This window comes from Lonchura striata, chromosome 3 (genome assembly GCF_046129695.1).
Source record: "Lonchura striata isolate bLonStr1 chromosome 3, bLonStr1.mat, whole genome shotgun sequence".
Lineage (NCBI taxonomy): Eukaryota > Metazoa > Chordata > Aves > Passeriformes > Estrildidae > Lonchura > Lonchura striata.
Genome location: NC_134605.1, coordinates 18,923,085 through 18,939,377, shown reverse-complemented (window position 1 = coordinate 18,939,377; position 16,293 = coordinate 18,923,085). Strand labels below are relative to the sequence as shown.

Below are 16,293 nucleotides of genomic sequence, written 5' to 3'. Positions count from 1 at the left end.
ACAGTTTTCTTGACACTCCTCAGTCCCATATAGGGATACTCATTCCCCCACTTGAGCTCCCAGAGTGGGGAGGCTCTACACTGAAGCCTCCGCCAGTGCTTCTGCTGTGGCTGCAGCTCCCTCCCTTCCACCCTGGGGAAGAAGTGGTGCCCAGAATCCAGCAGCACAGAGCAGTGTGGTCAGGGACTGCCCTGCCTGAACACGCTCAGGCGCCAGAGCCAGAGCCACAGGGCTTCAGGCATGCACCAGCTGCAAACTCACACATGGAATGCCAGAAGCTGCTGTGGAACCAACCTTTAGCAGAGGAGCTCCAGGGGGAGCAGGCCCTCACAGTTATGCCTGGCTCAGGGATCCAGCTGTCAGAAGGATCAGCGCCTACAGCAGATGGGGCAAAACCTAGCACCAACAACCCCTTGGGCTGCACAAAGCTGAGGGCAGCTGCAAGCACCTGGCCACAGCAGCTGCCAAACACAGTTCTGGTGCCATTTGTTCAGCACCCTTGGGAAAGGCTGGGAAGCAGGGGATATGCAATGCCACCAGCAGCTGCTGTGAGGCTGCAGAGGGAGGTGAGACAGGACCTTAGGGGGTCTGGGCCAAGTGGTACTCAGCACAAATTATGCAGAATGGGAAGCTCCAGGCTGTTCCAAACAAGGTTTGAGTATTTCCAAGGCTGAAGCTCCCCTTCTTCCTGTGACATGATTTTCCTCTCATCCAATGGGAATTCCTTTGCTGCCACTTGCTCCCATTGCTTCATGTCCTGTCACCCAGTGTCTCCAGCAAGAACTGGGCTCCTTCTGCAGAGGGAGCTCAGCTCAGAGCCAGGCAAGTTCCTCTCCCTCACGCCTTCCTCATCCACCACGGGCTCCAGCCATTCTGGCAGGATGAGAGTGGCCCCAGTTTAGTTCACAGGTGTGCTTCCCTCTCTACTTACAGGACAATGATCTCTCTGCACCACCCAGCCCACCCAAAATTTTGCAGGGATTTTCCTGAGCCTACAGACACCATCAGAAGCAATAGCTTGAGGTCAGGCAATGAGCACTTAGTGCTAAAAAACCTGTATTTATTCAGAGACTATGTCAAGTCCAAGCCAGCTGAAGCAGCAGTGCCCTGGGTCCTGCTGCCCCTCTGGCCAGCACCTCTCACCGGGGGCTGACAGCCCAAGAAGCAGCTGCCTCCAGCCCTACACTTGCTGCCAAACCAGGTGCAGTTTGAGCCTTGCTCCACCACCAATGAATGGTCTGTCACCCATGAAGACACCACTACACTGCCCACAGCTTTTTCCCAGCAAGGAAGTCACCCTGCTATGTTCCCAGCAGCCACAGCACACCGCTGATATGTGAGGGACTCTTACAGAAGCCACCACCCTCCTGGATGACCAGAGTAGCACTTCCACCAGGCCTTGGCTTGGGAAACTGCACAGACACTATTTCCACCCAAGCTCAAAAGAAGGGGGCCCAGGAGGCATCAGAGAAGAGCAGGCAGGTGCATCTTTGTGCCTGTTCTCCAGTCCCAGCTCTGCTGAGCATTAGGAGGCCGCAAACTTCTGCTGGATAAGTCTGTACCTGAGCAGCTCCTGCTCAGACACTGATGGCTGCAACTTGGCAGCAGCCTGCAGAAAGTCTTCCATGGTCAGGATCAGAGCAGACTTCTCGGTATCTAGTCCTGCATGACAGAAACAACATGAAAGGGCTGAGAACGGGGGCAGCTGGCAAGATCCAAAAGCCCACTCTCCAGCCATCAAAGACAGCAAGGAAAACCTGTGTCTCTCTCCTTCCCCCTGGGGCCAAGCACTGGAATAGGAGATGACCACATGTGCAGAAACTGCCTGCCTGGCAATAACCCAGAGCCCAGCACTGTAGTCCCAAAGCTGCTGAGGATCTTTTCACACAGCCCAGCTACCAGCAGTGGTAACCCTCCTCCCTACCCCATGCTGGGCTGCTCCAACAACTGGGACAGCTAAGGGCAGGGCTCCTACCTTCCTCAATCCACTCCACCTTGCGTTTGACAGCACACATCATGGCATCTGAACACAGGGCGTAGATGTCTGCTCCTGTCAGCTGAGCTGGGCATTTTTCTAGGATGGTGGTAAGATTCACAGAAGGATCCAGTTTAAACCTGCCAAGAGAGAAAATGGAGGTGTAAAGGCCAAGAAAAAACAGACCAATGTGATTGGGCGAGAACAAGCAGAGTATCCATGTTTAGCCACTTCCAGAATGTGCTGTGCATGCTCAAAAAAAAAAAGTTTGCTTTACTGGTTTTTTTCAGTCACCTCTCTTTGAAACATCCCTGCAGCAAGGTCCTCTCTCCTGCTAAGCAGGATCAAAGGAAACTTTGAATCACAGCACCACAGCACAGCATGGTCTGAGCTGGAAGGGATCTTAAAGATCATCCAGCTCCAACTCCCCTGCCATAGGCAGGGACACCTTCCACTAGACAAGGATGCTCCAAGCCCCATCTAGCCTGGGTTTGAACATGTCCAGGGATGGAGCATCTACAACTTCTCTAGGTCTCTCTGGTTCCAGGCTAGGAAGCACAAAGGATGCAGGCTGAACTCTCTAGAACACCATCTGCTTATGCCACTGGTGCTTGACTTCTCACCTAAATAAATTAAGTGCTCCACATGCCTGGGAACAACCTCCAGTCAGGGCTGGAAGAGAACATGCTTAATGACAGAGTACAAACCACTGTAACACCAAACCACCCCATCAGATCCACACTGCAGACAGTGAGCCTCCTTCAGCATGACCAGCAGCTGCTGGAAGGCATATGGTGGCCAAGACACAGGGTGTGACAAGCTGCTTGCAGCCAGCCCACACTCTTCACCTCTCCTACTAACTTAGGGTGACAGGCAGAGGTGATCACAGCTATCCAGGATAGAGTCCATGCAGAGGCAGTCACAACCACTCACCCAGCTGTGGTGGGTGGCATCTGAATTGCAGGGCTTGCTTTTCTCCCTCCAGAGATGCTCTCAGAAGCTCAGAGCAGCTCTAAAAGCAGCCAAACCCTACTGCTCAGCGATCCTACACAACCAGTGATTGGGAAGACACATAGATCATCATCTGAACACCCCTGAGCACCACAGGAGTATAGGCAATGAACTGAACGGAGCTGCCTTCACACTGGATTGGAAAACAGCAGAACTCTTTCAGGAATCAAATGGGAGCTTCTTGTCCTGCAGCTGCACTGCAATCTCAACTACACCATCAGGATCTGGCTGAACTCCTTAAGAAGACCACAGTGGCTGGAAAAGTCTACCAATCCCTCCACTTGGACAGGGAGGCTGAGCTTCACCCATCTTGTAGAAAAAAGTCTCAGCTCAGTTTCTGGAAATTGCTCTGTCCTCCTGCCCTACCCACTGGCTGTGGCTCAGTGACCTCAGGTGCTCCCCAGGGCTCAGACATGAAGGCAAGATGGAGCATGCTAGGCATCAGCCCCAGGAGGGCTGTGACCTCCTGGAGGGTGGTGGGAGGACACTGCATAGGGTCACTCACTTCCTGGTGACGGCGCTCAGCACCTGCAGCTGCGACTCCCGGTCCTCACTGATGCCCACGTAGACCAGCTTGTCAAACCTGTCAGAAGAGAGAAGGCAGCTGGGAACAGGCCAAAGCAAACCTGACACAAGTGCTCAACCCTGTGCACCAGGAGCTGAAGGGTGGCCCTGGGACAGCTCCTTTTGCTGTCCAGTTCATGGATGATACAGAGCCTGAAGCAGTCCATGTGCTGGAGGGCAGGGCTGCTTGGAGGGACAGCAGCAGGCTGGGGAAATGGACTGACAGGAACCACACAGGGTCCAACAACAGCAGATACAAAGTGCTGCCCCAGGACAAGCAAGTCACAGGCTTGAGGACTGTGGGGGGCAGCTGTGCAGAAAGAGCCCTGGGGCACCAATTCCTGCCATTGTTTGGTGCAACAGCAGGTCCCTCATTGCCCTGCTGTGCTGCTGGGGCGGTAACCAGAATATGGTGGGGGCAACAAGCCATGGTATCTTATGCTACTTCTACAGCCACAGGCACCAGCCTCCTCTTGGCTTCCTGTGAGCCAGGGGCCTTCACAAACAATCTCTGTAGAGGGAACATGGTGGGGACACAGTCCTGCTCACCATGGCCTGAGGAGCTCAGGGGAACCCCCCTGGAGTGAGGCAGGGCAGGATGTGACATACCTGCCTGGCCGTAGAAGAGCTGGGTCCAAGAGGTCAGGCCTGTTCGTAGCTCCAATGACAAACACCTCTCTGGTGGAATGAAGGCCATCAAGCTCTGCAAGGAGCTGTGAGACAACTCTGCAGGGAGCAAGACAGGATACTTAGAACTAGGCCTTGGCAAGTCACCCAGTGTCTCCCTCAGCCATCAATGGAAAAGGAAGAAGTGAGGCCACTGGCAGGTCCATTTCTTGGACTTCAGTTCCTATTTCTCTTCCCTGAAGAGCCCTTACATGGGCCATCCAGACTTCTCCATTAGCACAGCCACTAAGCACGTGAGCTCACTGCAAAGTAGAATAAATCCCAGACAGTCCTTCAGTACAGAAGACTGGATGGGGACTGCCAGCTTAGCAGAAAAGCAGAGGAGGCCTAGAGAAAATAACCCTGTTTCTGGGTATCTCTAAGCTGTACACTCTTTGCTTCCACCATAAACAGCTGCAAGGTTTCCCACCACAGGGAAACAGCAGCTAATAGGAGGACAGAACAGCAGGGGTGTGAAGGATGACCTTGGAGAGGCCAAAGGGAGCACTTGGCAGCCACAGAAGCAGATGGAGGAGACTGTCTTAACCAAATGTTTGCACAACTAGCTTGGGCAATCGGGAACCTGAGGCAATGCAAACAGCAGTACTAATGTTCAGAGAGAAGAGACAGGCCATGCTGAGAGCTGAAGAGAGAAGAGAGGGGAAAAAACAGAAAGAGGGGTGGAATGGACTCTGCCTTTCAGGGCAATCTCATGCACTGCCTGCAACTGAGGCAGGAATCCTGCTCTCCCAAGGACACCCGATGCTCACTCACCTGTCCATGACACCCCCTGAATCTCCACTTCGCCCACGACTGGGGGCCAGGGAATCCAGTTCATCAAAGAAGATAATGCAGGGAGCAGCTGCCCTGGCTCTGGCAAACACTGAGGAGACAGCACAAAAGGTGAAAACGACATGGAGAAGCAGTCAACAGCAATAGGATCTGCTACATTCCCAGCAGGGAAGAGCTGTGGATGGAAACCTGATGTCCACTGTATCACCACCACCAACTGCTCCCACCTGAGTGGCTCAATAGGCTGTGGACAGGCAGCAGGATAAGCAGGATGGGCCCTGAGGCTCAGCTGTGTCTCTAAGGAGCTGCTGTCTTGTCAGCAACACCAGGGACAGGAGCAACAGGAGCAGAGAGAGCAGGAGGGGAAGCTGCAGGGAGCAGGGAACGGACTGTAGGAGACAGCTGGGTTCAAGGCCTTGCTGAGAGCTGTGGGTGGGAGTTGGGAAGGGGGGTTTAAGCACTGCTTCCTTCCCTGCAGCACTACAGAAAAGCCCCATCTCCCCCTGTGCAGGAGCAGGATGCACATCCTCACCACTGCGCACATTCTCCTCGCTCTGCCCAACGTACATGTTGATGAGCTCTGGCCCTTTCACGCTGTGGGGCAGGGAGAAGAAAATGTCAATTAGAGGACACACATCCCCTGCCAGGAAGAAGTCAGATCCATTGTGTGAACCCCCTTCACATTTCTCACCTAAGGAATGTCATGGTGCATGTGGTTGCCACAGCTTTTGCCAGCAAGGTCTTTCCTGTCCCTGGTGGCCCATACAGCAGCAGACCAGAGCGGCACAGACCCAACGACAGCAGCTCTGGGTGCTCCAAGGGCAACTGGATAGTGTCCAGGATCTCCTTCTTCACCTCCTGCAGCCCACCAACATCCTGCCAGGACACTGAGGGGATCTGCCAAGAGAGGGAGAATCCTTGTCAGCACTTACTCCTGAGCCCCGAGCACTCCTGGGCAGCTCCAGTATCCACATTTCCCCTCTTCTGAGCTTTGCAAGAGAGAAACCAAACTGTACAAACACGTCCCCAGGCACACTGCACTCGCAGAGTGCACTCCATCTCCAATCCTCCACTGCCCCTTGTATCATCTATCAGCAAGAATACCCCAGGGAAAGAATCTGCCAGGGGTGCCTGCAGCTTTGAGGGGAGAGAGTCTTGCTGCAGACAGCCTTTGGGATGCATGAGGAAAGGTAAAATAATAATAAAAAAAATTAAAAAAGGAATCTGGATCTTGCAACAAGTGACATGTTCTCAGGACACCTTGTCCCCCACAGGGGTGAGACTGTGCAAGGGCTTCACACCTTGCAGAGGGACAGAACCTGGGCTGCCAGGACCTCTGTGATGGCAAGGAGGATGTGAGGGAGAGACATCCTGCAGGACAGTGTATGGAACACTCATTGCTCTTGAAAGTGGGGGGGATGCAAGAACAAAGTCCATGTATGCTCATGAGAAATAGATAGGGATGGGGTCTATGTGACATGTGAGGGGTCACAGAGAACAAGAGAGAAGAAACCAAACCTGAGATGGGTGAGCCAAAGCCTCTTGGGTTATACAATGCTGAGCAAAACTATCCCAGAGCACAATGCTGCTCTGCTCATCACTTTAGGAATAGTTAGAATACCACAGCATATATGCATCCTCCTGAGAGTCACAGCAGCTCTCCTGGGAAAGCACCACACTTCCCCCCCAACCTGCTGGCTGTTAGTGCCAGCACAAGTGGGGAGTTTAAAAATAGCTTAGGGCAAACTTCTTCCCCCCTCAGCCAATTTGCATCTCCTTCCTTCACTACTGGAAATTATGTTATTTTATTCCTTTAGCTGTCCACCAGGAAAATTAGGTCACACAAAACAAGGAATTTCTGAAAAAAACCCCAACTTTAAAAGCAAAAGATCACAGGCCCTTCTGCAGTGACAATGAATGGAAAACCTGCCCCCCTCCTCTGCACTTTTGCTCATTCTGCCTTGCTAGAAAGAGCTCTACAGACATGAGCACAGGAGCTGGAAAAATGCAGCAAGACTGTTTTCAGGGAAGCACATTGTAGGTCTAAGACATGGTGCAGGCACTGTTAACAAGTGGAGGTTTGGAATCAGTTCTCTCCAGAAGGCTCAGGTGTAAGTGCAGACAAATGTGTGACAAACCAGAAAGTGCAAGCAGGGAACTGAAAGCAACGTATGTTGAGAGTATCCAGGTCTGCTAATGGGCTTCCTGACCTCAACCAATTACTAAGAAATCAATAAAGGAATGTAAAATACAAACAAAATTAGCTCCCATTCACACAGCTCACTGCTGAGCATGCTCTGTGGTTATTTGTCTTACAGAGCTCACTGCATTAATTAAGTGGGCAGCTGAAGAAGGTGCCAGAGGAACTGCTCCAAGGCCAAGGCTTCCTGTCCTGTACTGAACTCAGCTGTTGGCACTCATGGGCATGGAAAAGAAGTTCTGATCACTTTGTTTGGTCCTAACACCACATTACCCAGCCAAACCAGTTACCCCAAATGCTGCTTCCCTGGGTGCCGACCTGCCAGAGAAAGATCAGACCCCTTCTGAGAAGTTGACTGCTGGTTTTCTCAGACTCTCTGTATCACTTTCCCAGAAGAAACCCCAAGTTGTTCAAATTGCCTGTCTGTCAAAAAAGTCCATGCCAGCTCAAGCAGCATCCAAGGCCAGAGATCAAGTCTAAGACTTATCACACATGTGGAGAAACTCCCTCAGCAGCCTGTGCCACAGCCTCTCTGTTCCCTCAGGCCAGGTGGCTGGGGAGATCTCAGGGAGGCAGCCTTTGCCCCCAAGAGGCTGAGCTGCACAGCTGGCACCCCTCCAGCACCAGCCAATTAAGTCATCTGCAATTAGCACTGCAAGAGCTTTCCTGGAAAATTCCAAGCCAAGAGGGTAAAAATTGATGGGAGGAAGTCCAGAGGACTGTTTCCCACTGAAAGCTGAGGGAATACATGGAAGGACAGAGCAGGAAGCAGTATGTTAGAACACAGCCCTGCAAGATCTGTGACGGGCATCTTGAGCCAAGAGCTCTGCAGAACCGCCCCCCTTATGCCCCAACATCTCACCTTTGGGGCTCCCACTGCCTGTGAGTGAGCGTCATGCAGCTGGTCCAGTGCAGCACTAAAATCCTCCTCAAGCACCGGGAACCCTGCAGTGCAAAAATCCCTCTCCACTTCTTCACTCAGTCCGCCTGGAAAACTGGTGAGGAAAGAAAGGGAAAGGAGTCGGGCTCTGCCCCACTACTGACTGCAGCCCCTGCCCTCCCCACTCCCTGGCCTGCTGCCTGTGCTACCTCAAGGCCTGGATGCGGGTGCAAGCAGCCCGGCTGCTGTGGGACAACAAGGCACAGAAGTCTCCCAGCACAAATCCCTGTGAATGTGGAAACAAAGAGCATCAGTTCAGTCCTTCACCACAGCTACACCTAGGCCATTAAAAGTATGGGGGAAAATTCCTTGCAGAGCTGCTCCTTGCTTAAAGGCTCTAGCTTCATTTATTTCTTTTGTAGCAGAGCTGAACATCAGCCAACACCTCTGCAAAAGGTGGAGTCTGTAGGCACTAGAAATCTGCACTAAAAAGCTGATGTCTTTAACCACTGAAGAAGTTGTCTGGGCTGTGGGCATTACCCCTTTCTCCAAGGCCAGCTAGAGGAGATTGGCCCAGCACTCCCAGCCGGCCCATCCCCACATGCTGCTGTGGTTTTACTCACAGCAGTCCTGCGGGCCAGCTTGGACAGGCTCACTTCTTTGCCCAGAGGCAGGCTGGCAGTCAGCATGCTCAGCATCAACCTCCTCTGCTCCTCTGAAGGGGCTTCAATCTTCACCTCATGAAGGAAAGCAGTCTGCACATCTGTGGGAACATTCTGGGGCTTGCAGGTTGTGCCAATCACCAGGACAGGGTAGCTGTGGGGAGAAACGAGACAGTGCATGGTCTCAGCTCTGTGGAAATATCCTCTTACATTATCATCACATATGCCAACTCACTCTCCCTCGGCAGAAGCAATTACCTGGGATGCCCATAGCAAACGTGCAAGGTCCATACCTCAGTGCTGGGTCTGTGTCCAGGAGCAGTTGCCTCAGAGTAGCAATGACCCTGGCGTCCTCCCCGAGCCCATCTCGGTCTCTGCCAAGCACCTCGATGTCTTTCAGCAGCAGCACACAGGGCTGGTACTGCTGGGCCTGGTTGAAGGCCACCTGTACTTTCTCCTCTGTGGCTGCACTGGTGTCACTGCACAAACTGACGCAATCGACCTGCCAGACACACCACACAAGGCAATTGCAACATGCACGGCTGGGGGGCCTAGGACAACATTCCACAAAGCTTTCCACAGACAATTCAGGGCTCAGAGGAGATCAAACTCGGTATTTTCCAGAGACACATTCAGGTCATATTCAAAATAGGCACATTCTGGATGCCTTAGCATGGACAAATGGCTGTTTCTTCCTTCTCTACAAGAGGTGAGGTAGACAGGAGGGTCTTATCTGAAAAAAGTGAGGCAAAGGGACCACAGAAATCGATACAGTGGATATCACAGCTCAGCAACCTAAGGCAGAAGGGAGGTGAGAGCTGTGGAAGACAGGGAGAACAAAGCACCTTGCAGAATAGTGCAATTAGTAGAGAAGGAGGCCCAGGAAACTGCTCAACCAGTATGCAGGAGGAAGGCAAGGGTGACGGGTGTTTGGGGGGAAGTTATAGATGGCCAGAGGCCCAGACACTGTTTACAAAGCAAACACTTGATGAAGTCATCCAAGGGAAGAGGTGACTGGTGAGCCTTGAACAGCAGCCTGGGAACAGGCAGTGCTGCCTCCTGGTGCTGCGAGGTTGTCCAGGGAGACCCAAACCATCTCCAGGATTCCCTGAGTTTCATCTTCACAAAAGGCAGCCTGAAGCAGGGTCAACAACTCCCTAAAGGGTAAGGAGAGGGACACAGAGCAGAGGAACTCCTGTGCTCCATGTACTATAGAAAAAACCCAGGAGTTAGGGCTGTGACAGGCCTAATGGCAGCAGTGTCTGTATGCAAGAACTGAAAGGCAGAGAGAAAGGACAAAAAATTGTTTATCATCAAGTGGTGGACATTAGAGTGAGGAAGAATTACTGTGTCTTGGTGGGCTGTTAGACACAACAGTCAGAGAAAGGGAAGAGCAGGGGAATGGCAGTGTAAGCACTGCAATCAGTGAGAAAGGGAGGGGAGATTGTAAAAGCTGGCGTAGGAGAGTAAGATGCTCAGAAAATGTTTCTGTCTTTAACAGTAACTGTGTTAGTCTTTAAAAGCAGCACACAACCCTGAAACCAGAGCTGTAGCCTTGCACACACACCCCACTAGAACCTGAGGCCACCTGACAGGACATGGCAGTGACAGAGTGCTCCCAAGCACATCCTAAACATGGATCTGAAGGTCCTGTGAAATCCCTGCAATCCTGCATTGGATCCCAAGAGCACTGGCACATCTTCCGAAAAGTCAGAGCTCTGCACCACAAAGGATCATGTCCAGATGAGCTGCACAGCAGCGGGCCAAGGCACTATCTAGCTGCTCCACTGCAGTGTTACAGCTTTACTTGGAGAGAAAATAACAGAAAGAGAGTATACTCTAAAAATATCCACCAAAAGAAGGAGCAAGCCCACAATTTCCCTCCACAAAAAGAGGAATCTTCCAGCCCTATTCTTTCCGTTTTTCTTCTTCTTCCACATCCTTCCAGAATTTCAAAAAGCCTCCTAGAAAAGTCACTACGTGACTTCCTCTCATTTTTGCAAATGTATCTCTACAGATTCAAAGAAATGAAAGCATTTGGGAGATAATCCCAGATTGTCAGAGTGAACAAAAAAGGTATGCTGCAGGAAAATAGAAATTTTAACAAATCACTGAAGACTGTTGGTTCCAGAACCTTTTGTGTTGGACAGAGGCAGGTGCTAGACCTCATTTTGGCCATCCAGGCACATACCATTCCCATCAAAATGGCTTTTCCCAGTCAGAAGTGGTTTTGTAACAGTAGATTTCTCATCCAAATACTCTGACCTACACAGAGAAACATCTCCTTTAGCTTGCTTGCTACGACTGGCTTCATCTGACAGTCATAGGCCTTGTGCTGACACAGAGAAAAGGAAACACCTTCCATGCTCTGCTGACCTCTCAAGCTCTTGTGAAAAATCTCTTTCAAAAAGATCTCGTAAAAACTTGTATCAAACTATCTCTAAATTCTTTATTTTTCAAGCTGAAGAATTTATTCAGCTTCTCCCCACAAAGAAACTGGCCTAGACCCCTGATCTTACCCAGTGTCCTTCTCCAAATGTTTCCAGTTCAGTTTTATGTTTTTGTGATGGGGAGACCAGAACTGTGCATGATGTTCAATCTCTGTCAAGACATGGATTTGCACAGCAACAGCATCCACTCCTGAGTTTGTTCATAAAATGTGATCTGATTTTTTACACATATGAAGAGCAGAGCACAAGTTTCCATGGGGCCATTGCCATAAAACGAAATCCTTAATACTGTCAGTCAGCTGGAACTATATCATATTCCACATAAAACCAACTCCAGTGAATTTCACCTGCCACTTCACTGTTCTTGGCAGGGGGATGTGGTGAATGTGAACACAGTTACACAGCAGCTGTTTTACATGCCAAAAGATTTTGAGCCGGGTCTGGTACGTGAAACCAAGAGCTGCTTTTCTTTTCCCTCTCAGCTAAAGAAGATCTCAGCATCATTTGCGCCTCACTTGTCTGCATCTGCACATGGAAGCAGCTCCTGGATAGATTCGTGTCATGGCTGCAGCAGGGCTTTTGGCAGGGCCGACTTAAAAAAACATTTCCATAATTCTCTGTAAATCCACCAATCCACCGGCCACAGGAAGAATTACCTTGAAGAGGTGGAGGTTGAGGCAGCTACACACAGCTCTGACAGCCAGCAGCTTCCCGCTGCCGCTCGGCCCCGAGAGGAGAACGCTGCCCACGCCGCTCAGTGCACTGGCCCTGTAACAGACCCCTGTCAGGTTTCCCTGTGGCCATGGTCCCCCCCGTCTGCCAGGGCTCACTCCATGGAATTCTCACTCACCGACGGTTCAGGTGAGGCCGAAGAGCATCGCAGAGCTGTTTCACGACATCAGAAAGTCCCGCAGGAGACAAACTGCTCCAGAACTCATTGCTGTTATAGGCTGGGGCAGATGGCACAGTGCTATTTGTTGAACCCACCTGCAAGAATGCAAAAGCACCCAAGTAAAGACAGGTGCCAAGTGGCAAAATCTGTCCTGAAATGTCATTTTCCAATGGCAGGAGGCACAAGCCTCCACAGGTACATTTGTCATCCACAGTGCAAGCTCAGCCTCAGATTTCCTCTCTCTGCTCTCTACTAACATCTCACCAGATAGACAGACGTATTCTGGGTGTCCACCAGGTAACCCTCGGACTGCTCGTCTTCCACCATGCCTATGACCTTCTTCACCTTGAAATAAAGCTCTGGCCACCTAAGGGGAAAAAAACAAGCACTCTAAACTGCTTAGCCAAGATCTTGAAGGAAGGAACAATACAAATGTCAACAAGAAGATAGCTGATAAGCACAGGTAAGCAGAGAAACTCTTGTCCTCTTGCAATATGCACAAGGATCATCCAATGTGAATGTTGGGAATGCCACTGGGAGCATCCTGATACAAAGGGGACATTCTCCCATTTAGCACAACTGTTCTAAAGCCACATGAGCAAAACCAAGAAAGGCAGAACTGGTGGCCAAACAGAAAGGTTTTCTAACATGAGCTCCTAGGGCTTATATTTTGTTGTTTGTCACAAACTGAGGAGCCCAGCTCCCACTCTGCTTTCTTTATGTGGCTCTGACTGCCCTCAGGCCACTCCTTCCTCTTCACTCTTTATTCCTATCAGTGGCTCTACCTCTTGTTTTCCTTTCTTCCCTTCCTGACTATTCGAATGAGCTAACAGAGGCCTCCCTCTTAGCTTCAGCCCTCCACAATCCAACAAAAACATATCCTTCTTCCCAGTATATTGACAGATAAAACACTAAAATCCAGGGACATGTCAGAATGGAATAAACTGTCTGATTTCAAGAGAGTCAATCGTGGAAAAGTATCTCTGCTCTTCTGGTACCAAGTAATAGAGTCACAGTTCGTTGACCTACCTTAGGAACTTGTCTGCATTTAGTTCTATAAACTCAGCATTTCCAAATGTTGGAACACACAGGATGTCTCCCTCCTGGACCAGCCTACAAAAAACCCAGAGAGTTTCACCAGTGAAAGAGAGTAAATCCTTCTGGTTGTGTGCCCTCCCTGCCCTCCGTCGCAAGTGTTTTTACAGAAAATAATTTAACTATTCATACTGACTCATTCCTTGTCTGTAAATAAAACTTTCAATAGCCACTGAAAGATTTAGCACACACTGGATGGAAGCAGGCATACCCAGACTGCTAGGGGAAGGCTTGTGGGAATGGCAAAGAAAATTAGTGTCTTTATAGTGTCTCATTCAGACAAAATCTCCACCTTATCTCTGGAATAGCTGGGGATCATTCCAACAGATAACCTTAGAAGCCATATGAAAGATACTCAGCGCAGGCATCAAAAGAGAAGGTGACAACACATCCAGTTTCCAGACTACTCAGCTGAAAACTGAGATCATAAACACGGCCCACAGGGGAGGTTTGTGGGCTGCACTTGCAAGCCCTCACCACTGCATGGTGAATTATGAGGCAGGAAACTTGAAGATGACTTCTGAAGGACAGGACAAGAAGTGTTGTGTCCAAGCTGAGCATACTCGTCATAAGACAATGCGAGGGGATATTCTAAAACTACACAGCACCTGCCCCAGGGGCGTCGACGTGCACATCCCCGGTGTGTGGCACACGCACACTGTGCATGTCACAGTCCGCCCCGCAGAGCTCACCGCGGCGTCTCGAAGTGCCTGTAGAGCACGCAGTCGTAGCTTCCCCGGGTGCTGTAGGCCGGCGAGCAGACGATCTCCAGCTGCAGCTCCTTGGCGAACGGGGGCACAGACAGCACGGACCGGCTGCCCTTCCCATCCGCGGCGCCGGTCCTTTCGTACCTCTGCGGAGGGGCCGGGGCGCACCGTGAGCCGCGGCCGCCGCGGGCCCGCTCCCCGGGCTGCCCGGCCCCGGCTCACCTGCAGGCGGAGCTGCGCGGGGGCGGCGGGGTCGCAGCCCAGGTTGAAGGCCAGGGCCGGGGCCAGCAGCGCGGTGCCGTCGGCCAGGCCGCGCCGGGCGGCCCGCGGGTACTCCCAGGGCGGCGGCCGCGCCAGCAGCGCCGCCAGGTGCTCGCGGGCCGCCCCCTCCGCGCCCACCCGCACCCACTCGCCCTGGAACAGCCCCAGCGCCAGCAGCCCGCGCCGGCTCACCCACACCTCCGCCCCGCCGCCGCCCGCCCCGCCGGGCACCGCCCGCAGCCGCGGCCCGGCGGCGGCGGCGGCGAAGCGGGAGACGAGGGGCGGCGCGGCGGCGGGCGGCGGGCGGCCGCGGGCGGAGCCCGGCGGGGCGGGCGGCGGCGCGAGGGCGGTGCGCGTCCCGGTGCCCAGCAACCCCTGGAGCGCCGGGCGCGCCTCCAGCACCAGCGGGCCCGGCCCGGGGCCCGGCCCCGGCAGCGCCTCGCCCCGCCGCGCCAGCACCGCGCCTCCCGCCAGCCTCCCCGCCCGCCCCGCCGCCCCCAGCAGCACCCAGGCGAGCGCCGGCGGGCGCCGCACGGGCCACACGGTCACCCTCCGGCCGGCCGCCAGCCCCAGCCGCCGCAGCAGCGCCCCGCGCAGCCACAGCTCCGCGCCGCGCCGCCCGCCCGCCTCCAGCGCCACCGCGCTCAGCAGCACCGGCTGCGCCCCGCCGCGCCCCGCCGGCCGCACCGCCAGCACCAGCGCGCCGCCCCGCCCGCGCAGCGCCGCGCACAGCCCCGCCGGCGCCAGCAGCAGCGCCGTGGCCGGCGACAGCTCGGCCGGCGGCGCGTCCAGCGGCCGCAGCACGGCCACCGCCATCGCGCCGCCCGCACAGGCAGCGGGGGCGGCCCGGGGCGGAGCGCGGCGGCCGCCCCGCCCCGCCGAGGCCGCAGAGCGGCGGCGCAGAGCGGCCCCGGACCGTGCTGCGGAGATTGCGCTCCGGCGCTCGTTCCGGGCCGTGCCGGCCGCAGCGACACCCGGCGATGCCGGCCCCGTCCTCCCCGGCTCCAGCAGTCTGCAGCCAGAGCCTGCGGAAAGTGGGACAGAGGGGAAATGTGGCCAAAATGCGGGCGGTGCTTTTGCTGTTCCGTGCCCCACGCGAGCCTCACGGCCGCACAGTGTGGAATCGCAGGGAAAGGGCACTCGGAGCAGAACCGGAGCCCTCGCCAGTGGCAGCCTGCGATTTTGCGGGCTGAACACCTGCACCTGGTTTAAAAGAACGGACTTGTATTGGTGTTAGTGCTGAATTAACCTACGAAATCATAGCATAGTCTAAGTTGGAAGGGACACATAGAATCATCAAAGCCCAACTTCAGTCCCTGCACAGGACAGCCCCAGAGTATTGTCAAACACTCGTTGAACTCTGTCGGGCTTGGTGCTGTGGCCGCTTCCCCGGGGAGCCTGTTCCAGTGCCCCACCACCCTCTTGAGTGAAGAAAGTTTTCCTAATATCCAACCTAAAGCTCCCTTGATACAGCTTTAGAACCATTCTCTGGGGTCCTGTCACTGGTCACCACAGACAAAAGATCAGATCAGTGTCTCCCCCACTGATTTAATCGTGAGGAAGCTGCAGACCGCTATGGGGCCTCTCTTGCCCAGGCTGAACAGACCCAAGTTGCCTCAGCTGCTCCTCACATGGCTTCCCCTCCAGACCCTTCACCATCTTTGTAGCCCTCCTTTGGAAACTCTCTAATCATTTTAATGTCTGTTTTACATTGCAGTGCCCAAAACTGCCCCCAGCACTCGAGGTGAGGTTGCCCCAGTGCAGAGCAGAGGGGACAGTCCCCTTTCTCATCCAGCAGGCGATGCTGTGCCTGATGCACCCAGGACAGGGTTGGCCCGCACCTGAAGCAGTCTGGAGAAAGTCAGAGGCTCTGATCAGCGCCTGTGCCCTCTGCCAGAGGCTGCTCGTTGTACCCAGTGCCTGTTGAGGATGCAAGACGAGGGTAATGAAACACAAACCTCGCAGGATTCTTTAATTCTGCATCCACAGGAGACGTCCAGACGCGCCCCTGCAGGGGTCTGTGGGAATGAGGGGAAGGAGTGAGGCTTCCAGCCGCCTCTGGGCTCCAGCCAGCCTCTTCCTTTCCTGGGCTGTTCGCCGTGTCCCATCGCGCAGCTCCACACGAGGGAGTGCTTACA

The 16,293-nt window shown here is 53.7% G+C and overlaps 1 protein-coding gene across 1 annotated transcript; it reads right to left on the bottom strand.

Moving 5' to 3' along the window:
- Positions 1 to 1,039: 1,039 nt before the first annotated feature.
- PEX6 (peroxisomal biogenesis factor 6) lies at positions 1,040 to 14,971 on the bottom strand. Its single transcript, XM_031504272.2, has 17 exons — positions 14,117 to 14,971; positions 13,880 to 14,040; positions 13,122 to 13,205; positions 12,357 to 12,459; positions 12,051 to 12,187; positions 11,857 to 11,968; positions 9,044 to 9,252; positions 8,712 to 8,904; positions 8,298 to 8,374; positions 8,071 to 8,203; positions 5,700 to 5,905; positions 5,541 to 5,602; positions 4,991 to 5,099; positions 4,160 to 4,276; positions 3,492 to 3,569; positions 1,976 to 2,115; positions 1,040 to 1,662 (listed from the first exon to the last, which is right to left on the bottom strand). The coding sequence occupies exons 1-17, from the start codon at positions 14,969 to 14,971 to the stop codon at positions 1,526 to 1,528; spliced, it is 2,913 nt and encodes a 970-aa protein (XP_031360132.2). The 3' UTR covers positions 1,040 to 1,525.
- Between the last annotated feature and the right edge of the window lie 1,322 nt (positions 14,972 to 16,293).

Excerpts from the sequence above, each read along its gene's own strand:
- PEX6 (XM_031504272.2), bottom strand. The coding sequence starts at position 14,971 with ATGGCGGTGGCCGTGCTGCGGCCGCTGGACGCGCCGCCGGCCGAGCTG. Across the intron at positions 8,204-8,297 it reads ACCCGCATCCAGGCCTTGAG|TTTTCCAGGCGGACTGAGTG; the intron begins GTAGCACAGGCA and ends TTTCCTCACCAG. Across the intron at positions 1,663-1,975 it reads GGTGGAGTGGATTGAGGAAG|GACTAGATACCGAGAAGTCT; the intron begins GTAGGAGCCCTG and ends TCTGTCATGCAG.